This window comes from Diceros bicornis, chromosome 12 (assembly GCF_020826845.1).
Source record: "Diceros bicornis minor isolate mBicDic1 chromosome 12, mDicBic1.mat.cur, whole genome shotgun sequence".
In the NCBI taxonomy this organism is placed as follows: Eukaryota; Metazoa; Chordata; class Mammalia; order Perissodactyla; family Rhinocerotidae; genus Diceros; species Diceros bicornis.
In genome coordinates, this window is record NC_080751.1 from 65,490,994 (window position 1) to 65,507,980 (window position 16,987).

At 39.3% G+C, this 16,987-nt stretch overlaps 1 protein-coding gene across 1 annotated transcript in view; it reads left to right on the forward strand.

Moving 5' to 3' along the window:
• The first annotated feature begins 9,829 nt into the window (after positions 1-9,829).
• NBAS (NBAS subunit of NRZ tethering complex) overlaps positions 9,830-16,987 on the forward strand; it is a 328,999-nt gene continuing 321,841 nt past the window's right edge. The window contains exons 1-4 of the mRNA XM_058551762.1: positions 9,830-9,963; positions 12,075-12,129; positions 14,018-14,054; positions 16,646-16,723. Coding sequence (XP_058407745.1) covers positions 9,847-9,963; positions 12,075-12,129; positions 14,018-14,054; positions 16,646-16,723 — 287 coding nt within the window. The 5' untranslated portion in view covers positions 9,830-9,846. The remainder of the gene's footprint in view (positions 9,964-12,074; positions 12,130-14,017; positions 14,055-16,645; positions 16,724-16,987) is intronic.

Consider the following 16,987-nt stretch of genomic DNA (forward strand, 5'->3'; position numbering starts at 1 on the left):
GGGAGCCGTGCAGACTGGGATCGCTGCTCTGATGGGGAGGGAGAGGAGTTCTCCTTACCTCTCCCCACTCCCTCCGGGGGCCCAGTACGTTCCACTCTCAGATGTACGGCAGTGTGGATCTTTCCGATCTAGCTTTTCACTGTCTGGGATTCTGTTGTTGGTCTGTGACTGTTCCTATTGTTGTATCTTATCGGGGGAAGAGTTCACGGGAAAGCTCACTCCGCCATGACGCTAACGTCACTCTCTCATGGCTTTATTCTTATATGTCAATTTTATTTCCCACTTCTCGAACTGTCAAAGATAAAGCTGGACACTAGTTAAGGTGGTCGGGAAAGATTTTAATCAGTAATATACTACTGCAAGAGGGAAGAGGGTCCAGCATGAACTGAACTCAACTTCCATTTGTACAGAGGTGACTGGGTGTTTTAAAGGGAAAATGAGAGACTAGAGAGGGGGCCCAGTGGGGTCTTGAGCAGTCAGGGAAGTGAAAAATTACAAAGGGTTGGTCAGTTTAAATGCCCATTAGTCTAGCTGTGTCAGTTAGCTGGCAATCATGGAAATTAGGATTCTATCCTCCCAAAGAGATGATAGGGCGACAGAGGCCTTATCTTTCCTGAGGATTATATTTCAAAGGAATGGCTTTCAGGTCCTAGAGAAAGACATTCCTGTCTTATAGAAGATACAGATACATCTCAAAGGGACAGAGGAAGGATTCACAATTGTAAGCCCTTTTTAACAAATGCTCTAAGAAAGGGTGTTTGGGGGCCTATGTCAAGTGTTGGCTAGAACAAACAGTGAATTCTTTTGGCAGCTTGGAGCTTTCTCAGGCTGGCACTTTAAGGGGGGCTAGGGCCATCCTAGGGATGCAACTTGAGCTGTTAGAAACTATGTTACTGTTTAAGTCTTTTAACGTGGGGGTAGGGAGTGGACGAACTCATTTGTGCTGAGAATCTGGTTTCTAATAGGCCAAGGTTGAGGCCTAGTCGAGAAGATGGCTCAGAAGATCCTGGCTACTAGAGTTTGGTCAAGGAGATCGTCTTTGTCAGAACTATGCCTTACTTTAGGTCCCCCAAACCCCATTCTTAGATTAGGAAACCAAGGCATAGAGAGATTAAATAATTTGTGTGAGCCAATAGAACTAGTCAGTAACAAAGCTGTGATTCAAAACAAGGTCTTTGTTAGAGACTCTAGTGTCTATGCCAGAGGCAAGAGAAGGAACTGGAAGATTGTACATGCCAAGATCCATGGGGGTAGAAGAAATGACATCCTATAAATGTGCACTCACTGCAAAACTATTGAGTTTTATCTCTTAGGTTCAATGTAAATTCTAGAGCAATTTCTAGCATAGTGGTACATTTGGCTTCCGCATAGTATTTTCTTACTTGATGACTTAAGTTTGGTAAAGATTTGTGTGTCCCCTTAAATCCCTTTAATTTTTCTTTTAGTTAATTCCTTCAGGACTTAACTAAGTTGCAAAGCTTCTTTTTTAACCATTAATCTCATGTTCGTATCAGAGTATAACAATTTAAGCTTTAAAAACTTTAAGAGTTTAACATTGGGTATATATTTTTACCTAAGGATAAACAAGAAACCTGAAATGGTAAGGACTTCAACAGGAAACACTTTATTGCATTAAATTCCACTGAAGAGCTAAAATCATTAAAATTGAGAGACATTTAATAATTCCACCACAAATCGTTCTTAATCCTTTGTGTTTAATTTAGCTTTTCCAGAGCGTCTGATCCTGATGTTTTAATAGCTTCTACATTTTCAGTTAGTACTTTGCCCTTTCAAAACACAGTATTAATTCCTCATCAGCCTCATTGCTTCCTTATTCTGTTGGTTAATATTTCCCTTGTAGTTTTTCATTAGGTGAAACTCAAGTGTAAACTGAAGGACTTGACCATAATTTTACTATGACAGTAGGAAAAAAATCATAGCTCATGAATGGTTTTTTTAATTGAGAGAAATTTTCCTTGAGCCTATATTATTTGGCTGGAGAAAATAAATGATTTTTTTAAAGTTGCAATCTCTCTTTTAAGCAAAAAGGGTTAATCTCTAATAGTGTCAACATAACCATGAATAATTCATGCATTCAGTAAAAATGTATTCAGGGCCTACCTTCAAGCTGGGTTTACAGAGATTAAAAAGCCATCATCCCTGTCCACAGAGAATTACAGTATTTTGGCTTTGGAGCTGCCTTTTTTTTTTTGTGAGGAAGATCAGCCCTGAGCTAACATCCATGCTAATCCTCCTCTTTTTTTTTTGCTGAGGAAGACCGGCTCTGAGCTAACATCTATTGCCAATCCTCCTCCTTTTTTTCCCCAAAGCCCCAGTAGATAGTTGTATGTCATAGCTGCACATCCTTCTAGTTGCTGTATGTGGGACGCGGCCTCAGCATGGCCGGAGAAGCGGTGCGACGGTGCGCGCCCGGGATCTGAACCTGGGCCGCCAGTAGCGGAGCGTGCGCACTTAACTGCTAAGCCATGGGGCGACCCCTGGAGCTACCTTTTGAATTTTTGAATTATTGGTGTTATTTGAGACTTCCTAGGCGTCCTCAGTCTGTGGGCATGAATGGTAGTCATCGTGGTAACAGGAAACACTGTAATTTCACTGGTCTTGCTCCCAGCTGGTGACACAGGACCCTCAGTCATTTGTAAAATCCCCTGCACATACTTCTGGCGAGGCCCAGAGGTGTCTTACACATGTTGGCAAACAAGTTCATTCCTTTTGGATGCTGCCAGCCATCTCCCTTTGGAGCCATTGCTGATCTGCTCTCTGTGGTCTGTGCGTCTGAGCTGCATGGCTATTTGCAGGGAGAATGACTTCCCTCTTTGTATATTCCTCTGGGAGGTTCAGAGTGTTTCATTTCAGGCAACTGTCAGACACGACATCCTGAAAGACTCTCCGCAAACACCAAGAGTGCTAACTAAAATATACAAACAAAAATGCAACTTTTAAAATGAAGGGGTGAGTTTGTCAGAAAGTAAAAGAAACCCTGAGTCCTGGCAACAGGCAGGGGAATCCATGGAAGAAGAAAGCACTGAAGTCACCAGCTGCTTTAGGGACCGAGCTCTGATTTCAGGGCTGACAACAGAGATGAGGTAAGCAGGGGATGCTGGGGTCAAGCCTGGGGCCTGTGAAGGGAGGGGAGTTGGATCACTGATCACCCTACTTAAAGGCAGGACCCCTGAAGAGCTACATACTTAAAATAAAACCTCATAAAATAGAAGCAGACAGCAAATAAACTTGTCTGCTTAGCCTGGAATCTGAGTGGATGTAAAAGTCTCCTTTGAGAATTTGTGACCACAGCACAACCGTCTTGTAAGTTTGGGTCCTGAATTTACACTATTTGTGACATCCGAAATAATTTAGAATCTTAAAGTGGACCCAAGTCTCTCAGGTGCCTTGCAAAAGTGAAGGGAAACCTTCCCAAGGGGAAGGTGCCCTCTCACCCAGTCCTCAAAAAATGCTCAAAGATTGGATTCCAAAGCATATGAGCAAACAGTAAAACATACACACACAGACAACACACACACACACAGCATAAACAAGCCCGCATGAGCAAGAGTCAGCAGAAAAACAAATCGTTAAAGATTTCAGGTATTAGAAATACCAGCCAGAGAATAGAAATTGTGTTTGATGTGTTTCTAAACATGAATAAGTAAGAAACTAACAAAATGACCAGAATAATTGATTTTTTTAAAAAAAGAGCTTCTAAATAAGATATGTATATAATAAACAATATTAAAAACTTAATGGAAAGATTAAACATAGACTAAGCTGAAAAGTGAACTAGTGAACTGGAAGAGAGATCTGAAGAAATTGTACTGAATACAGAATAGAAGCAGAAAGAGATGCAAAATACGTGAGGGAGGTCGTGACATAGGAGTCTATAAAAGTCTGTAATGCATCTAAAGAGAAGGGCACACAGGCAATATTTGAAGATATAATGACAGAATTTCCTATAAGTGATCAAAACAAATGATGGGAGCAGGGAAAAAATAATATTCCAAACTTCTGAAATTACTCTTTATAAGACAAAGTGAGGTTGGAAGAGAGTATGGTGTGCAAGTGCACAGTGTATGTATGGATGTATATGTGAGTGTGTGAGTGTTGTGTTAGCTTAATGATTATTGCACCAACTTATTCCAATGGGAGAATTTTTCTCTTTATCTTGATTTATATTTGCTTATTTATTCTGTCCTTCCCTGCCTCAAATTGATAGTCTTCTTTATTTCCTTTATTCCATTCTATAGTTTGGAAGATATATATTGTATTTATTTCTCTCTTTTCAAGAAAATATATAATTAACAGTATATTTTTCTATCAACATCTGAAGTTATTTAGTATCTTAATCCTGCTCCCAAATCAGAAAGCACTTTATCACACTATTCATTAGACTCCTTTCTCCCATATCCCTGTTTGTGCTGTCTAAAATTGTAGATTTCCCTTTTTGCCCTTTATCTTTATTATTAAAATTTGCACATGTAGCCAAGTTGAAAGAACTTTACAGTGAGCACTCATGTCCTCACCGCCAAGATTCTATCAATATTTTTCCATACTTGTTTTATCACATATCTTTCCGTTTAGTCATCCTCAATCTACCCGTTAATCCATCTTATTTTTTGATGCTTCAAAGTATATTCAAGATCATCTACCTTTGTTTTCAAACAAAATAAAACAAAAGAGCTATTCCTACTTATAAATCAGTAATTGAGTAGTTTATCATTTTTTTTTCATCAGTTTATTCACTCACCTCTTGCACTTGCTGTTCAGTTTTGCTCTTGTCACTGGTGCCTCTGATAAGGCTATTCCCTATTTTGTTGTTCCAAATGATTCATGAGTGAGGAAAACGGGAAGGGGAGGGAATGACCTGTGTGAATCGTGTAGCAAATTATAGTAAATGAGTTTTAAGAAAGGGGCTGGAGATTTCTTCTTAGCTAATACTGTGCATGAACTTTATGATATCTCTTTGGCTGCCAAGAGATATTATGGGAGTCTTAGAATATTTATGGAAGGATTGACTGGGATTCTCCAGGCTTTCTGGAGGAAATAGAATTTCCTGAGCTGCTCTCAATATTATTTTATTATTACAATTAAAATTTATACTCTTCATAAAGAACTAGTTTACCATTCAGTCAAGTACAAATGTATGACACCTATAACAGGTAGCATTTAAATGTCTAACTGCAATTTTATTATGCAATTTCAAATTTAAAATGGAAGCAACTTTATATGATCCACTAATCTCTTTGGTCTCTAATATGCAGAAGCATAAAAGGGTTAAATGTCGAACCATTAAAGGCTTTTGGTTTAACGGGCTTTTTAGCTGATAGAAACTAAAAAGCTGAGCTCCTACAAAATGAATTTATCAATTAATGATAGCTCTACATGGAAGAATTAAGAGAGGAAAAATGAGTCCTTTATGTGAGATATTGTTAAATAATTTTTGTCTGATAAGGCAGAAATGTCTAAGGCCATCAGCAACGTGAATGAGAATTTTAGTTTAGTTGAGGCATACTTGATATGCTATGAGGATAGAAAGAAATGGGAAATATTTTCTGTATTTTTCCTTCCCTTCATCAAACGCTTATAAAAAAACAGATTACTTTTCATTAAAATGGATATATCACAGTACCTTCTCTATTAATAATTTGAACGTTACACAAAAACTGTGTTTCAATTCTAGCTTCACCACTACCAGTGTGCAACCTTGTTTGAGTCACAGTGATTTAAAGCCTCAGTTTCTTATTAACTCTTTCTTTGCAGCACTGTAGAGAGGAGCAGAGAGATAAGGTATAGCAAAGTATCTGGTACAGTGCTTGGAGCAGAGTAGACACACAAAATGTAGCTATTATTATTATCATTATGCCTATTTTGGGATTGTCTCAATTTTTATTTCAGTCTTAGTTCCTGAAGCAGTTCACAGAGTTACCATTTGCATTGGTTATTTGGAAAACATAATTTTTTCCTTTTAGAATGACTTACTCATGACTTAAAATGTCTTCAAGCCTCACCTGGACCTTCAGCTAAATTAAGAAGTTGGTTAGATGACCATGATAATGATACCGAACCAAGTGGGCTCGCCTCCTGGTGAGTTAAATAAGACTCTACACCAGTGGAAGTTGTCGCACAAAGTAAAGTGCATTTGCAGCAAGTAGGGGGCCATGAGGAATCATTTCCAAAGTCATGGCATCCTCAAACAGGGGAAAGCAGGAATTTTTATTTGGTTGGGGAATGAATATTCAAAAAGGAGAGGCGGGTATTTGCAGAAAGAAGCACAGGATCAAGACCTGAAGAATTATGTTTGAATTTTGGCTTTGTTGTGATCTTGGATTTCTCTAAGTTTCAGTTTCCTTATCTAGGAAATGGAGATCTGCATCTCTCTCTTGAGTTTCTATCTGTCCATCTCAGCAGTGGCTGTGAGGACAAAAGAGCTTAGTAAGCCATGAATACTGTCAATGTATTAATGTAATAGTACTATCAATGTACTATTAACTACTGACTCAACTCAGAAGCAACATTGCAGAGATTCTAAATTAGGTAATCTGCAAAATCCACTGGTAGAAATGTCAAGAGAAGAGTGGTTTCAATGCATTGAAACTTAACTTTAGTTTAAGGGGAATGCACTGGTTCACTTAACTGGGAAGATGGAGGCATGCAGATGTCACCTATTTCAGGCATGCTAATATCAAATGATGTCTCTGTCTCCTGTGTTTTTCTCAATGTGTGGTTTCATTTTGTTACCATCGCAGACAGGTTTTCCCTCTATAGTGAATAAAACGGCCACTGACAAGCCCAAATTTGTATTTTTCAAACTCTATGATCCAAAATAAAGGTGTTTTTTCCTCCACTTCCATGAAAAAAAAAACAAACCCCAAATCCCCGGGAAGCATTCTCAACCCATTGCTTGAAGTCAGGGGAATGGGGCTCTTTGAGTGCGCAGACCCGGATCAAGGAGGCGGAGTCTGGGGATTGGCAGCCCCACTGGAATACATGACTTGGGTGAAGGAAGAGCAGTTGGAGCAGTTCTCCAAGGAAGCAAAAGGCCTGGGCAGATGAAAATGACAGCTGTCACTGTAAGTCTGAGGGCAGAAAGAAGGGAAATATGATGGAGAAGAGACTCTTGCTGTCCTAATGAAATGCCCAAGGTCTCTTCATTAGATCAGTCACTCTTCTGTTTAAGATTAGTGTGACCATCATCTCAGTTTGCCCAGGACAGTCCTGTTTCATGCCTGTTTTCCTAGCATAGTTATTAAAGTCATCCCTTTTCATTCCCCAAAGTGTCTCAGTTTGGACAATTAACTATATAGTCACTACAGATAAGACCAATTAGCAATTTGGTTTAAGCCACCCAACCTGTCTTAAATCATCTTGTTCTTTTGACTCAGCTGAACTTTGACTTGAAATCTGATCACTTCTCTGCCTTTTCTTTTCCAACCCCAGTGTCTGCTATTCTGCATTTAGAGCTCTTCTCATGACACACATATTCTTACCACCTTCTTCACTGTTGTTGGTCATCTCACGTTCTTTTCCTCCAAGAACTTCTGGATTTTAAACAGTGGCGAAGAAGGCTTCACAACCTGCCCATCTGCATCTCTGGTAGTAGAATTTTCCTTGCAGCAATTACTCCAAGTTAAATGTATAGTCACTCTTCAAATAATGCTGTTTCAGCCTGCTCCTTTTTTGTTTCCTTAGAATATAAGCTCCGTGAGGTCAGCCAGGCATGGACTTTTGTTTCCTGTTCTGTGGTACAAACTAAGGTAAATGGGGTAAGGGTAAGGATGGATAAAGAAATTAACATAGTGTGATGATTCTTGGTGATGTCTTTGCAGTTGTCCCCTTTGCATGCCAGCTGAGAAGATGCTTGCTTGGCCAGCCACCTCCTGGCTGTGGTTGTGCTGATCACATGCAAGTGGTGAAGAGAATGGATGAAGCAGAAGGCAATGCCAATTTCTATCAGAGAAAGGATGAGATAGGGAAGGGAGTAAAGAGCCAAGGAAACTTGGTGTGCAGAAATGGGAGGGGGCAGTATTGAGGCCCTGTACCACTCCAGGGGCCACCTTTAAGACTGTATTCCAAGTGAAGGATGTTCCTACCTCTTCACATTCCACATCCTGCAATGTGAGATATGCTCCCGGGAGCTGTGCAACTTGTCAGCTCTGGTGGGATGGGGAGAGGAGATGTCTGGTGTCTGCAACTGAGGGTTTGATAAAAAGACAAGGCTGCTGTGAAGAGAAGTACTTTGGGGATACAATGTATAAAAATGTATTTTGGGGAAACTTTTCATTTATTCAACAAATAATATATATTTTGTCCTCTGCTCTGTGCCAGGCACTGTTATAAACTCTGGGGATGTAGCAGGGATGTACATAGCATCTATACATACATAGTAGAGCACTCCGTTCTGGTAGAACCTACATTTTAGTGAATGAGGACAGACAATAAACTCATATAATAAAACATAAATTATACAGCATTTTAGGTGATGACAAAGTGTTATGGCAAAAAAAAAATAGAGCTAGTAAGGGAGATCTGGAGATGGGGAAGGTGGTTTCAAATTTAAAAATGAGCAGTCAGGTAAAGCTTCAGGGAGAAGGTGACATTTGAGCAAAACTTTGGAGATGAGGGGGAGACCCAGAGAAATATCTGGTAGGAAGTCTTCCAACCAGAGGGAACAACCCATGCAAAGTCCCTTAAGTGGAAGTGTGTCTGGTGTGTTCAGAAACAGCAAAGCCAGTGTGGCTGAAGGTAGCAGGGGGAAGCAGCAGATGAGGTGAAAGAGTAAGGGGGTGCAGGCAGGTGATGGAGGGCTTGCTTTGAGGTCACTGAGCTTTGAGAGAAATGGGAGCCATTAGACGCTTCCTAGTGGAGGCTTTTAAATGCATCATTGCCTAATGCATCCTGATGGACATTATGCAACATAATTCTCGTAAGATAGCTTCAGTATTTGTGTTTCTTTTGAATGTGACACTGCTAATTTCTTGTGCACTGTATATTCAATCAGGTTACAATAGGCTCTGCTTATATACAGGGCTTCCCACATAGAGGCAGTTGTTGAATGAATGAATGGACAAATGAATGAACAAGCAAGGCTGGCATTTTATCTCCCTCCATGGAGGTCCTCAACCTATCATTTCAACCTTATTGCCCCACACCCTTTCTCTACTTGGGTTCTATCCAGCTGCCTGCTCTTTCAACTAGATATTTCTGTCACTGTCTTTGCTTAGCCCATTTGCCCCCACTTGAAATGCTCTCCCCAACCTTCTCCACTTGATTCAAATTCTACCTGTTGTTCAAGACCCAGGACAAGCTCCACTTCCTGCAGGGAGCCCTTTCAGACCCTCTGGACTTCCGTGCCTTTTCTGAACTCCTATAGCACCATTCCTCTGGTACCTTTCATTGGCTTAATCTGTTGCATTGCATAAATTTTTGGTGTTTATTTAAAAAAACCACTGTTTGTACTCTTTCTGTGTACAATACATAAGTGACAACGAATACATAAGTGAACGCCAGCATCTCAGGGATGCTTTTACCATTTATCATTTACCAATACTTTTACCATTTCTGTTTTATAGAAGCCGACTGGATAAGAGAGGCTCAGACTTGGCTGATCTCGAGCAGACTAATTAACAAGGAGTACAGCGGGACAGACAGTCGTTACCCAGACAAGCAGTAGTCATTGTTCTTCCTATTCATAAAAAGGTTAACCTAGCATTTCCTTTCCACGTCCAGTTAACTCCACCCTCTTTCCAGTGAATCAAAAACGGCCGCGGCTAAGGAAGCTTGTCCATTGCGGGATGCCGTAGTGACACTCTCTCAGCGGCTGGGTCCCGGGCGAACATGGCGGCCTCCGAGTCAGCGCCGGCTGTGATTCCAGGCGCTGCGGAGGGCGAGGAGGAGACAATTCTCTATGACTTGTTGGTCAACACCGAGTGGCCCCCGGAGACAGAAGTACAGGTGACCCCGGCCCCTGCAGAGCTGCGGCCAGCTTGGCGCGGATGCTGCCCGGGCAGAGCCTCGTAGCGGGAACCACGCAGGGGAGTGGAGCTGGGTGGGCGGGGGAGCGGGGCTCTGCAGCTTGCGTGGTCACGCTGGTAACGGCACGGCGGGCTAGCCGGGGCCTGGGTCCCCTAAGGGGTGTTCCCAAGATTCCTCCTGGGCTGCGAATTCGGTGGTCGGGTGGCGCAACCCCGGGTTCTGGAACACGTACCTTCCCACTCTGGTTCTGTTTCACTGCCCTTTACTTGGAGGGGAGGCACGGCATTGGACTAGAAGGTCGTCATTTTTAGACTCTTCGGTAGTCCCTTCCCATCGCCCGACAGGACTGGCCAGGGCTGATTGTCATCTGCAGTGGGAGAATTTTCCAGGTCCCTACAGTCGTCTCAACATCTGGCGGGCTGCCGCGGAGCATGGCATCTAACCTTTACTCCTACTTGGGGCTGAATTGCGCCAGTTCTTGTGTATTTCAATAAACAGGCATTTAATAAGTGTATGTGTGTCCATCTGTGTCAGATACTGTGCCAGGCGCTGGGCATACAGAGGTGCATAACTCGTGGTTCTTGCAGTCTAGAGGGGAGACAAGTCAGTGAACATTTCTCATAACCTAGTGTAATAGGCGCTATAATAGCGGTGTAAGCAAAATGCCTTGGGAGTGAAGAGTAACGAGCTACTGACCGGGGTGGGTTTCTCTCCTAGAGAAGGGTTGTAACCTGAAGTGGACCTTGAGGTTATCAATTGTTCCACAGAGAGGGCCTCCCAGGCACGAGGTGAAGAGTAGCAACCCGGAATCCACCTTTATTCAACAGATGTATTGAGTGCCTAACATATGCCAGTCACTGTTTTAGACTCAGAGGATGCAGCAAGATCAAAAAGGACCTTTGTTAGAGATCATGGAGTCCTGCCCATATGAATTCTTTTTTACAACGTCTTTCTTGAGTGTTTCTTTACTGGAAAAACTACTCATTCTCCTATACTGTTTGTAGTTTTTCTTTAACCTCCTTCTCACTGCAGTTTCTGTTTGTCTTGAATAATATATTTTATAGGCTGGCAGAGATCTGCATATATTATTGTTTTTCAAGTATTACTTTCTGTTTGTTTTGAACAATGTGAATATTTTGTAGGTTATGCAGCTTGAAAGCTGTTGCTGCTGCTATTGGCTGGATAAGGATACATTTCTACCCCTTAGCACTCACTGGTTAATTACAATAATATTTCAGAATGCTTAATATTATTGATTTTTAAAAAAATAAGCACAGCATCAACTTACATTGAATTTTCATAGCACTTTGTTTTGTTTTGTTTGGTTCTATTGATTTCAAGTGTTGAACTACAAGCTCTTTGAGGGCAGCTACAGCTGATTCATTTTTATATCCCTCCCCAGGACCAACCTGGGTCTTACGTGAAGTGGATGATCAGTTTGTTTGTTGAATGAAATAACTTTTATGTGCTTTTAAGCCATATCTGTCTGCACTTACTGTATGTGCATTGTTCCTTTCTTAACAACACATTAGTAGATCTTACTCATTATTTGTAGTGCCTAGTATTATTTAGCCTACACAATGTTTAGTCTATACTTAAGGAACTATTTAATATAGCAATTATATGTCAGTGTGTGTTAGTAGCATTTTCTCTGTGGATAGACAACAGATATTCAATAAATTTGCCTCAAGACGTGAGATGAGTAATCCGTATGATTACTTTTCCTGCAAGCAAAACTTGTTTTAAGTAGACTGTGCTGAACTGGCAACCAGTATGGTCTTTGCTCTTGACTTCTCTTGTCTTTGGACTGGTGTTTTGATTTGGAAACAGTTTCCAGCTTCAGTCCTCGTCCTCCCTTCTAAAGTCCTCCTGACAAATGCCTGTACGTCTGCCATGCTCACTTTTACTTCCACTGTTCCCAGTCCTGCTTCTACTTGTTTTGTTTTTATCCATAAGTACTTTTTAAATACTAGTGACTTGTACCCAGTACTCTGAGTTTTAGCAAAGAAATGTAACTTTACATATTGTGTAAATATTACTAGAAAAATCCCATATGAAAGTTTTTTTTTGTTTTTTGTTTCCAATTGTAGCCTAGAGGCAACCGAAAACATGGTGCGTCCTTTATCATCACAAAAGCAATTAAAGGTAAGTATAGCTTATTTATTTTTCTGCATATACTGATATAGTTAGCAGATAATTATTTTCCACTTCATTCATAACTGTATTGTTTTAGAAAGTTTAGGAATTTTAAAATGTGTTCTTCAGACTTCTAATTTAGAGCATGATAAATATGTATATATCTTAATTATAGATATGATATGTATCTACGTATGTGAGTGTGAGTGTATATATACACACATATACACATGTGTGTATGTATATATATGTATACACACATATACATATATATACATACACATACACATTTTTAATGCAGCTTAGAGCTAAAGTATGGCCTGAGTTGAACCATTATGGATGTGTTCTAGAAGAAGTGAAGAAAATCAAACCCCGTGCGAGTCTCAGAGTCTATGGACATTGAAGGTGAAAGACAGTGACAGGACATTTTAAGAGGTTTACATGATATTTCAGATACACCCGGTCAGAGTTGTTCAGATTACAAATTTGATTAACCAGGGCATTCATTTAACTTCTGACAAAATTGACATAGAACTCACAGGATCTGAGAAAGTTTTGAGCACTAGCCGCCTTAAGCTGGTGTTGTGAGGGCTTTAAGTATATTAGTTCATGTTATCCTTTACCAGACTAGCAAGGTAGGTGCTGTTATGAGTTTCTGTTTATAGATGAGGAAACTTGCCCAAAGTCATTCATTTGGAGTTTGGCTGCATGTGTTTCTGCTCCAAAGCCCGTCTTTATTATACCAGTGAATTTTAGCTACTTATAAAGAGGATTCAGTTTCAAAGGAGTTGAGTATTTGAAATTAACTATAATTTTATCTTTTGATAAAGATAAAATAATTTTATATTCTGATACAAGAAGCACTTGCATATTCAACTTTATATTCTGATACAAGAAGCACTTGCATTTTCATTATCACAAATGCTTTGAAATGTTGAAAATTTAGAAAATATACCCAAGTAATACAATTCGTTTTAGAAAATTTAGAGAATATAAATAACCACAAATTATAATAAATAAATTATTCCTCATTTTACTATCCAGAGATAATCTGTTCTCCTTCAGACATTTTTCCATTGGTATACACCTAACTGTGTACACATGTTCACACATACGTATACATTTTAAGTGAGATTGTATAAAACATTATTTATCAGTAGTGTGTTAGAGATTTTGTTTCCCACGGGCTTTCCAATTTTAGGTATTATTATTACTTTTTAAATCTTTGCCGTATAATGTAAAATAGTATCTTAATTTTTATACAAATACTTTGGTTTTAAAGGGTGGTTACTATGACTTCTCCATGGTTTTATTAAGGCCTCTTAGGTGAAATTTAGCATCTCAAACCACTTTTACTTTTTTTTTTTTTTAGGAAGGGCTTCTGTCTATCCCTCAATGGGATATTCTTTTTTTATAATTTTATTTATTTATTTATTTTTTCCCCCAAAGCCCCAGTAGATAGTTGTATATCATAGCTGCACATCCTTCTAGTTGCTGTATGTGGGACACGGCCTCAGCATGGCCGGAGAAGCAGTGGGTCGGTGCGCGCCCGGGATCCGAACCCGGGCCGCCAGCAGCGGAGCGCGCGCACTTAACCGCTAAGCCACGGGGCCGGCCCCACTTTTACTTTTTATACTGTTAGAAAATACTTCAAAGTTTTGAATAACACAAACTTGGGACTTAATGTAAACAAACATATGATCTTGTAAAAGTTGTAGTGTATATTAGGTTATGTTTATTCTCTTATTTTAGGAGATATATTCTCTATGTTTTGTTTAGTTTTGTAATGACTCAGTCTATAGTATATTTTAGATTTACTGTCAGTAAATCTAATTTGAAAATGCTTCCTAAAGAATAGCTGATTCATATTTGGCTTTGCTATTTCTTTTTATTACAGATCGTTTATTATTTTTACGCCAATACTTCTGGTACAGGTGAGTCATCACTCCTTCAGAGAAACATTATGAACATCAAATACAAACACTATTATCCTAGTTGTGATTTAAGTTTTCAGAATTGAATCCCAGATTGTGATATAGATGTTGACATTCAGGTGAACCCCGTCTATAAAATAGACATTTCAGACATTGGGCATACCCTGACAAGGTAGCTCAGGAGACTTAGGGTAATTTTTGTTCCTTTACTCATTATTAAGACTATATCATGACACCTCTCCCTTCTCTGATGAGTGTTCTCAGCCTTATCTTGAATGCCCACCTGATGGATCTATAGCTTTCGTATCTTTTTAAGAACACTTTCATTCTTATTGTTGTATCAGCTCTTGTGGTCAATATTCAGTTGCTGTGCATCAGAGAAGATTCTTTAGGTTTCAGTTTTTGGGTACTTTTTAATTCTTTTGAGTGTTAATTATGTTTTTAGGCACGGTGCTAATTTTCAGCCTTAAAAGGAACAAAGAAATGATCATTCTGACAAAGGATATATAATTCTGCTTTTAGATATATGTGTAGGAATTGTTTTATAGAATTATTTACCACAAATTGCTTTTTCCTTAAAGATATCTAATCTGAAAATTCCAGAGATAATATAGCTCTATAAAAGAGACCTTTGGCTCTCCTCCAGGATTAGCTCCAGTGTTTTTCTGCCTTTACTCTGTGTGTATGTAAATTAAATTTACTTATTTAATTTTGTCTTCTTCTTTAGGGATGTGGGGTGTGATAGAGTAGAGAGATGAGAGAGAGGAGAGAGAGAGATTAGAGCTGAGAGAGATGAGAGACAAGGGGAGGGAAATGTAAGAGGAAGGTTGTTTTTCCTGAGCTCACTGGGCTGCAGCTTGCTAGTTCTGAACACCCTAAGATAGGGTGGGCAGAAAATATGTCTGTTTAGGCTACTGCTTGACAGTCAGGCCTTTTGTTATTTATTGAGAAGGAGGACTCAACAAGAGCGCCCTCTGCTGCAAGCCTTGTCCTATGCGTGAGCACCTTAAGATGAGGCGTCAGGAGGTATCTTTCTCCTAGGAAGTCCCTTTCCCTGAGTTGACCACATTGATCAGCGTACAGCTTGTGAATGCACCATGAGGTGATTATCTGATCTTCCCCATGATATGTTACTTTCAAAAAGATTGTAGTTAAATTTTGGCTCTTGAGTTTGTGGTAATTAAACCTAAAGGTTTTGAGGCCAATATTGGTTTCAAGTGGCTTTTGCTTTTAAAGTTTTTTTCTTTTAATTATGAAATATAAACAGACTGAAGATTATAGACAATAATATAATAAACCTGTTATGATTTATATCTACATCTGAATTAAAGCAGTTGTTGCTATTTTGCCGTATTTGCTTCAGATAGTCCTCTCTTTTTATGCAAAATGTTACAGCTCAAGGTGCCCCCATCCCACCCTTGTGCTTCCCCCGCACCTGCCCAACCATCCTTTTCCTCTGCCTTCCCCTCCAGAGGAAATTATCATCCTCATGTTGATGGTATCATTCACGTGCATGTTTCATATCTTTATTATAATAATTTCTGTAACTATCTCATGATGTTAAATATTCTGTTTTAAAAAATGAGCATAAATATACTGAATGTATATTACTAATATTTTTTTATCCTGTTTGTGTTTTCTAATTTTCATAATGTGTTTTTTCTTTTTTGTGTATTTTTTTAATCAAATTGTTTTCTTTCTTCTTTTTTATCTATTTTCTTGGTTTCTTCATGCATTGCTCTAATTTGTTGTATCTGCTGATTCACTTGTAGTGGATCGTTTCCTCATGTCTTTTGTAAATGATGTTACTGTGAGCATATGCTTGGGCATTCTTGCATCCCTTGAATAAAGTGAAATTGCACTCCTGTCTTGCACATAGTAGAGGCTTGGGGTTTTGATTTTTCATGTAGGAGTTCATTCCCATCCCCCAGACCGGAATTCCAGGCAGAGATGGGATTCCTGAAAGTCTCCCTGGGCCCGTGGTGAGTTCGTCTAGTTGTCCTTTCATCGCCAGCACAGTCTTTGGGGGTCCTGGCCTTTGCGGGAGTCTCACTTCCAGCCCCTGGCCTTTTTGTGGCCCACAGCTCATTTCCTGTCCTGATTGTTTACTCCTCTTTTGAGTTCTTATCCCTGCCTTTGTCCTGTGCCCAATTCTAACTTGCAGTTCTCTTTTCATTTCTTGTACTTGGAGATTTCTCTTTCTTTCTTGTGAGGTTAGCTGTACACTAGAATTTGTTTTGTTAGAGTTGAGCCAGAATTTCTAGGTGTGCAGAGCAGAAAGGGTTTCTTGTAAGCTCACTCTGCTATATTACTGGCACCCTCAATATCTTTTCCTTAGAAAGGACATAAAATTTATACCTTTGAACATACCACCATGTTTTTCTGGAAATAGAGAAATGTATGTGGTCAAATTTCAGATATCCAGTTAGTAACTTCTGGTTTTGGGTTTGCCAATATTCAAATTTTATATTCTAATGGGAAAAAAAGGCCCTATCTCTCGCTATAGATCTATATGCTATTAATAATATTTACCTACTTATATGTGGTTTTCATAATTAGACTTCAACTTGGGTAATGTGTTGTGGTTTCAGCCCTGCACCTTTTTTGCTCCCTGATGGACTGATTCGCTTGGTTAATAAACAGATAAACTGGCATTTGGTACTTGCAAGGTAAGGATGGATTAGCATTTAAATTTCATTATGGATATTAATTTTGGGGTCCTTAAGGCTTGCATTCTTGATTTTTGTTGTATATAAATTCCCTTTGTCACACATGATTAGTATTGTTTAAAGGTGTTAATTCAACTGTATTGAATCATTTTGTCTGTGTTTGTAACTATGTACTCATGTAATTGTAAGGTCAAAAGTTGGATAATTAAAGATGTGAAAAATTTTAAAAATGATTCTAACTTCTTAAAATAATTCCAACTGTGT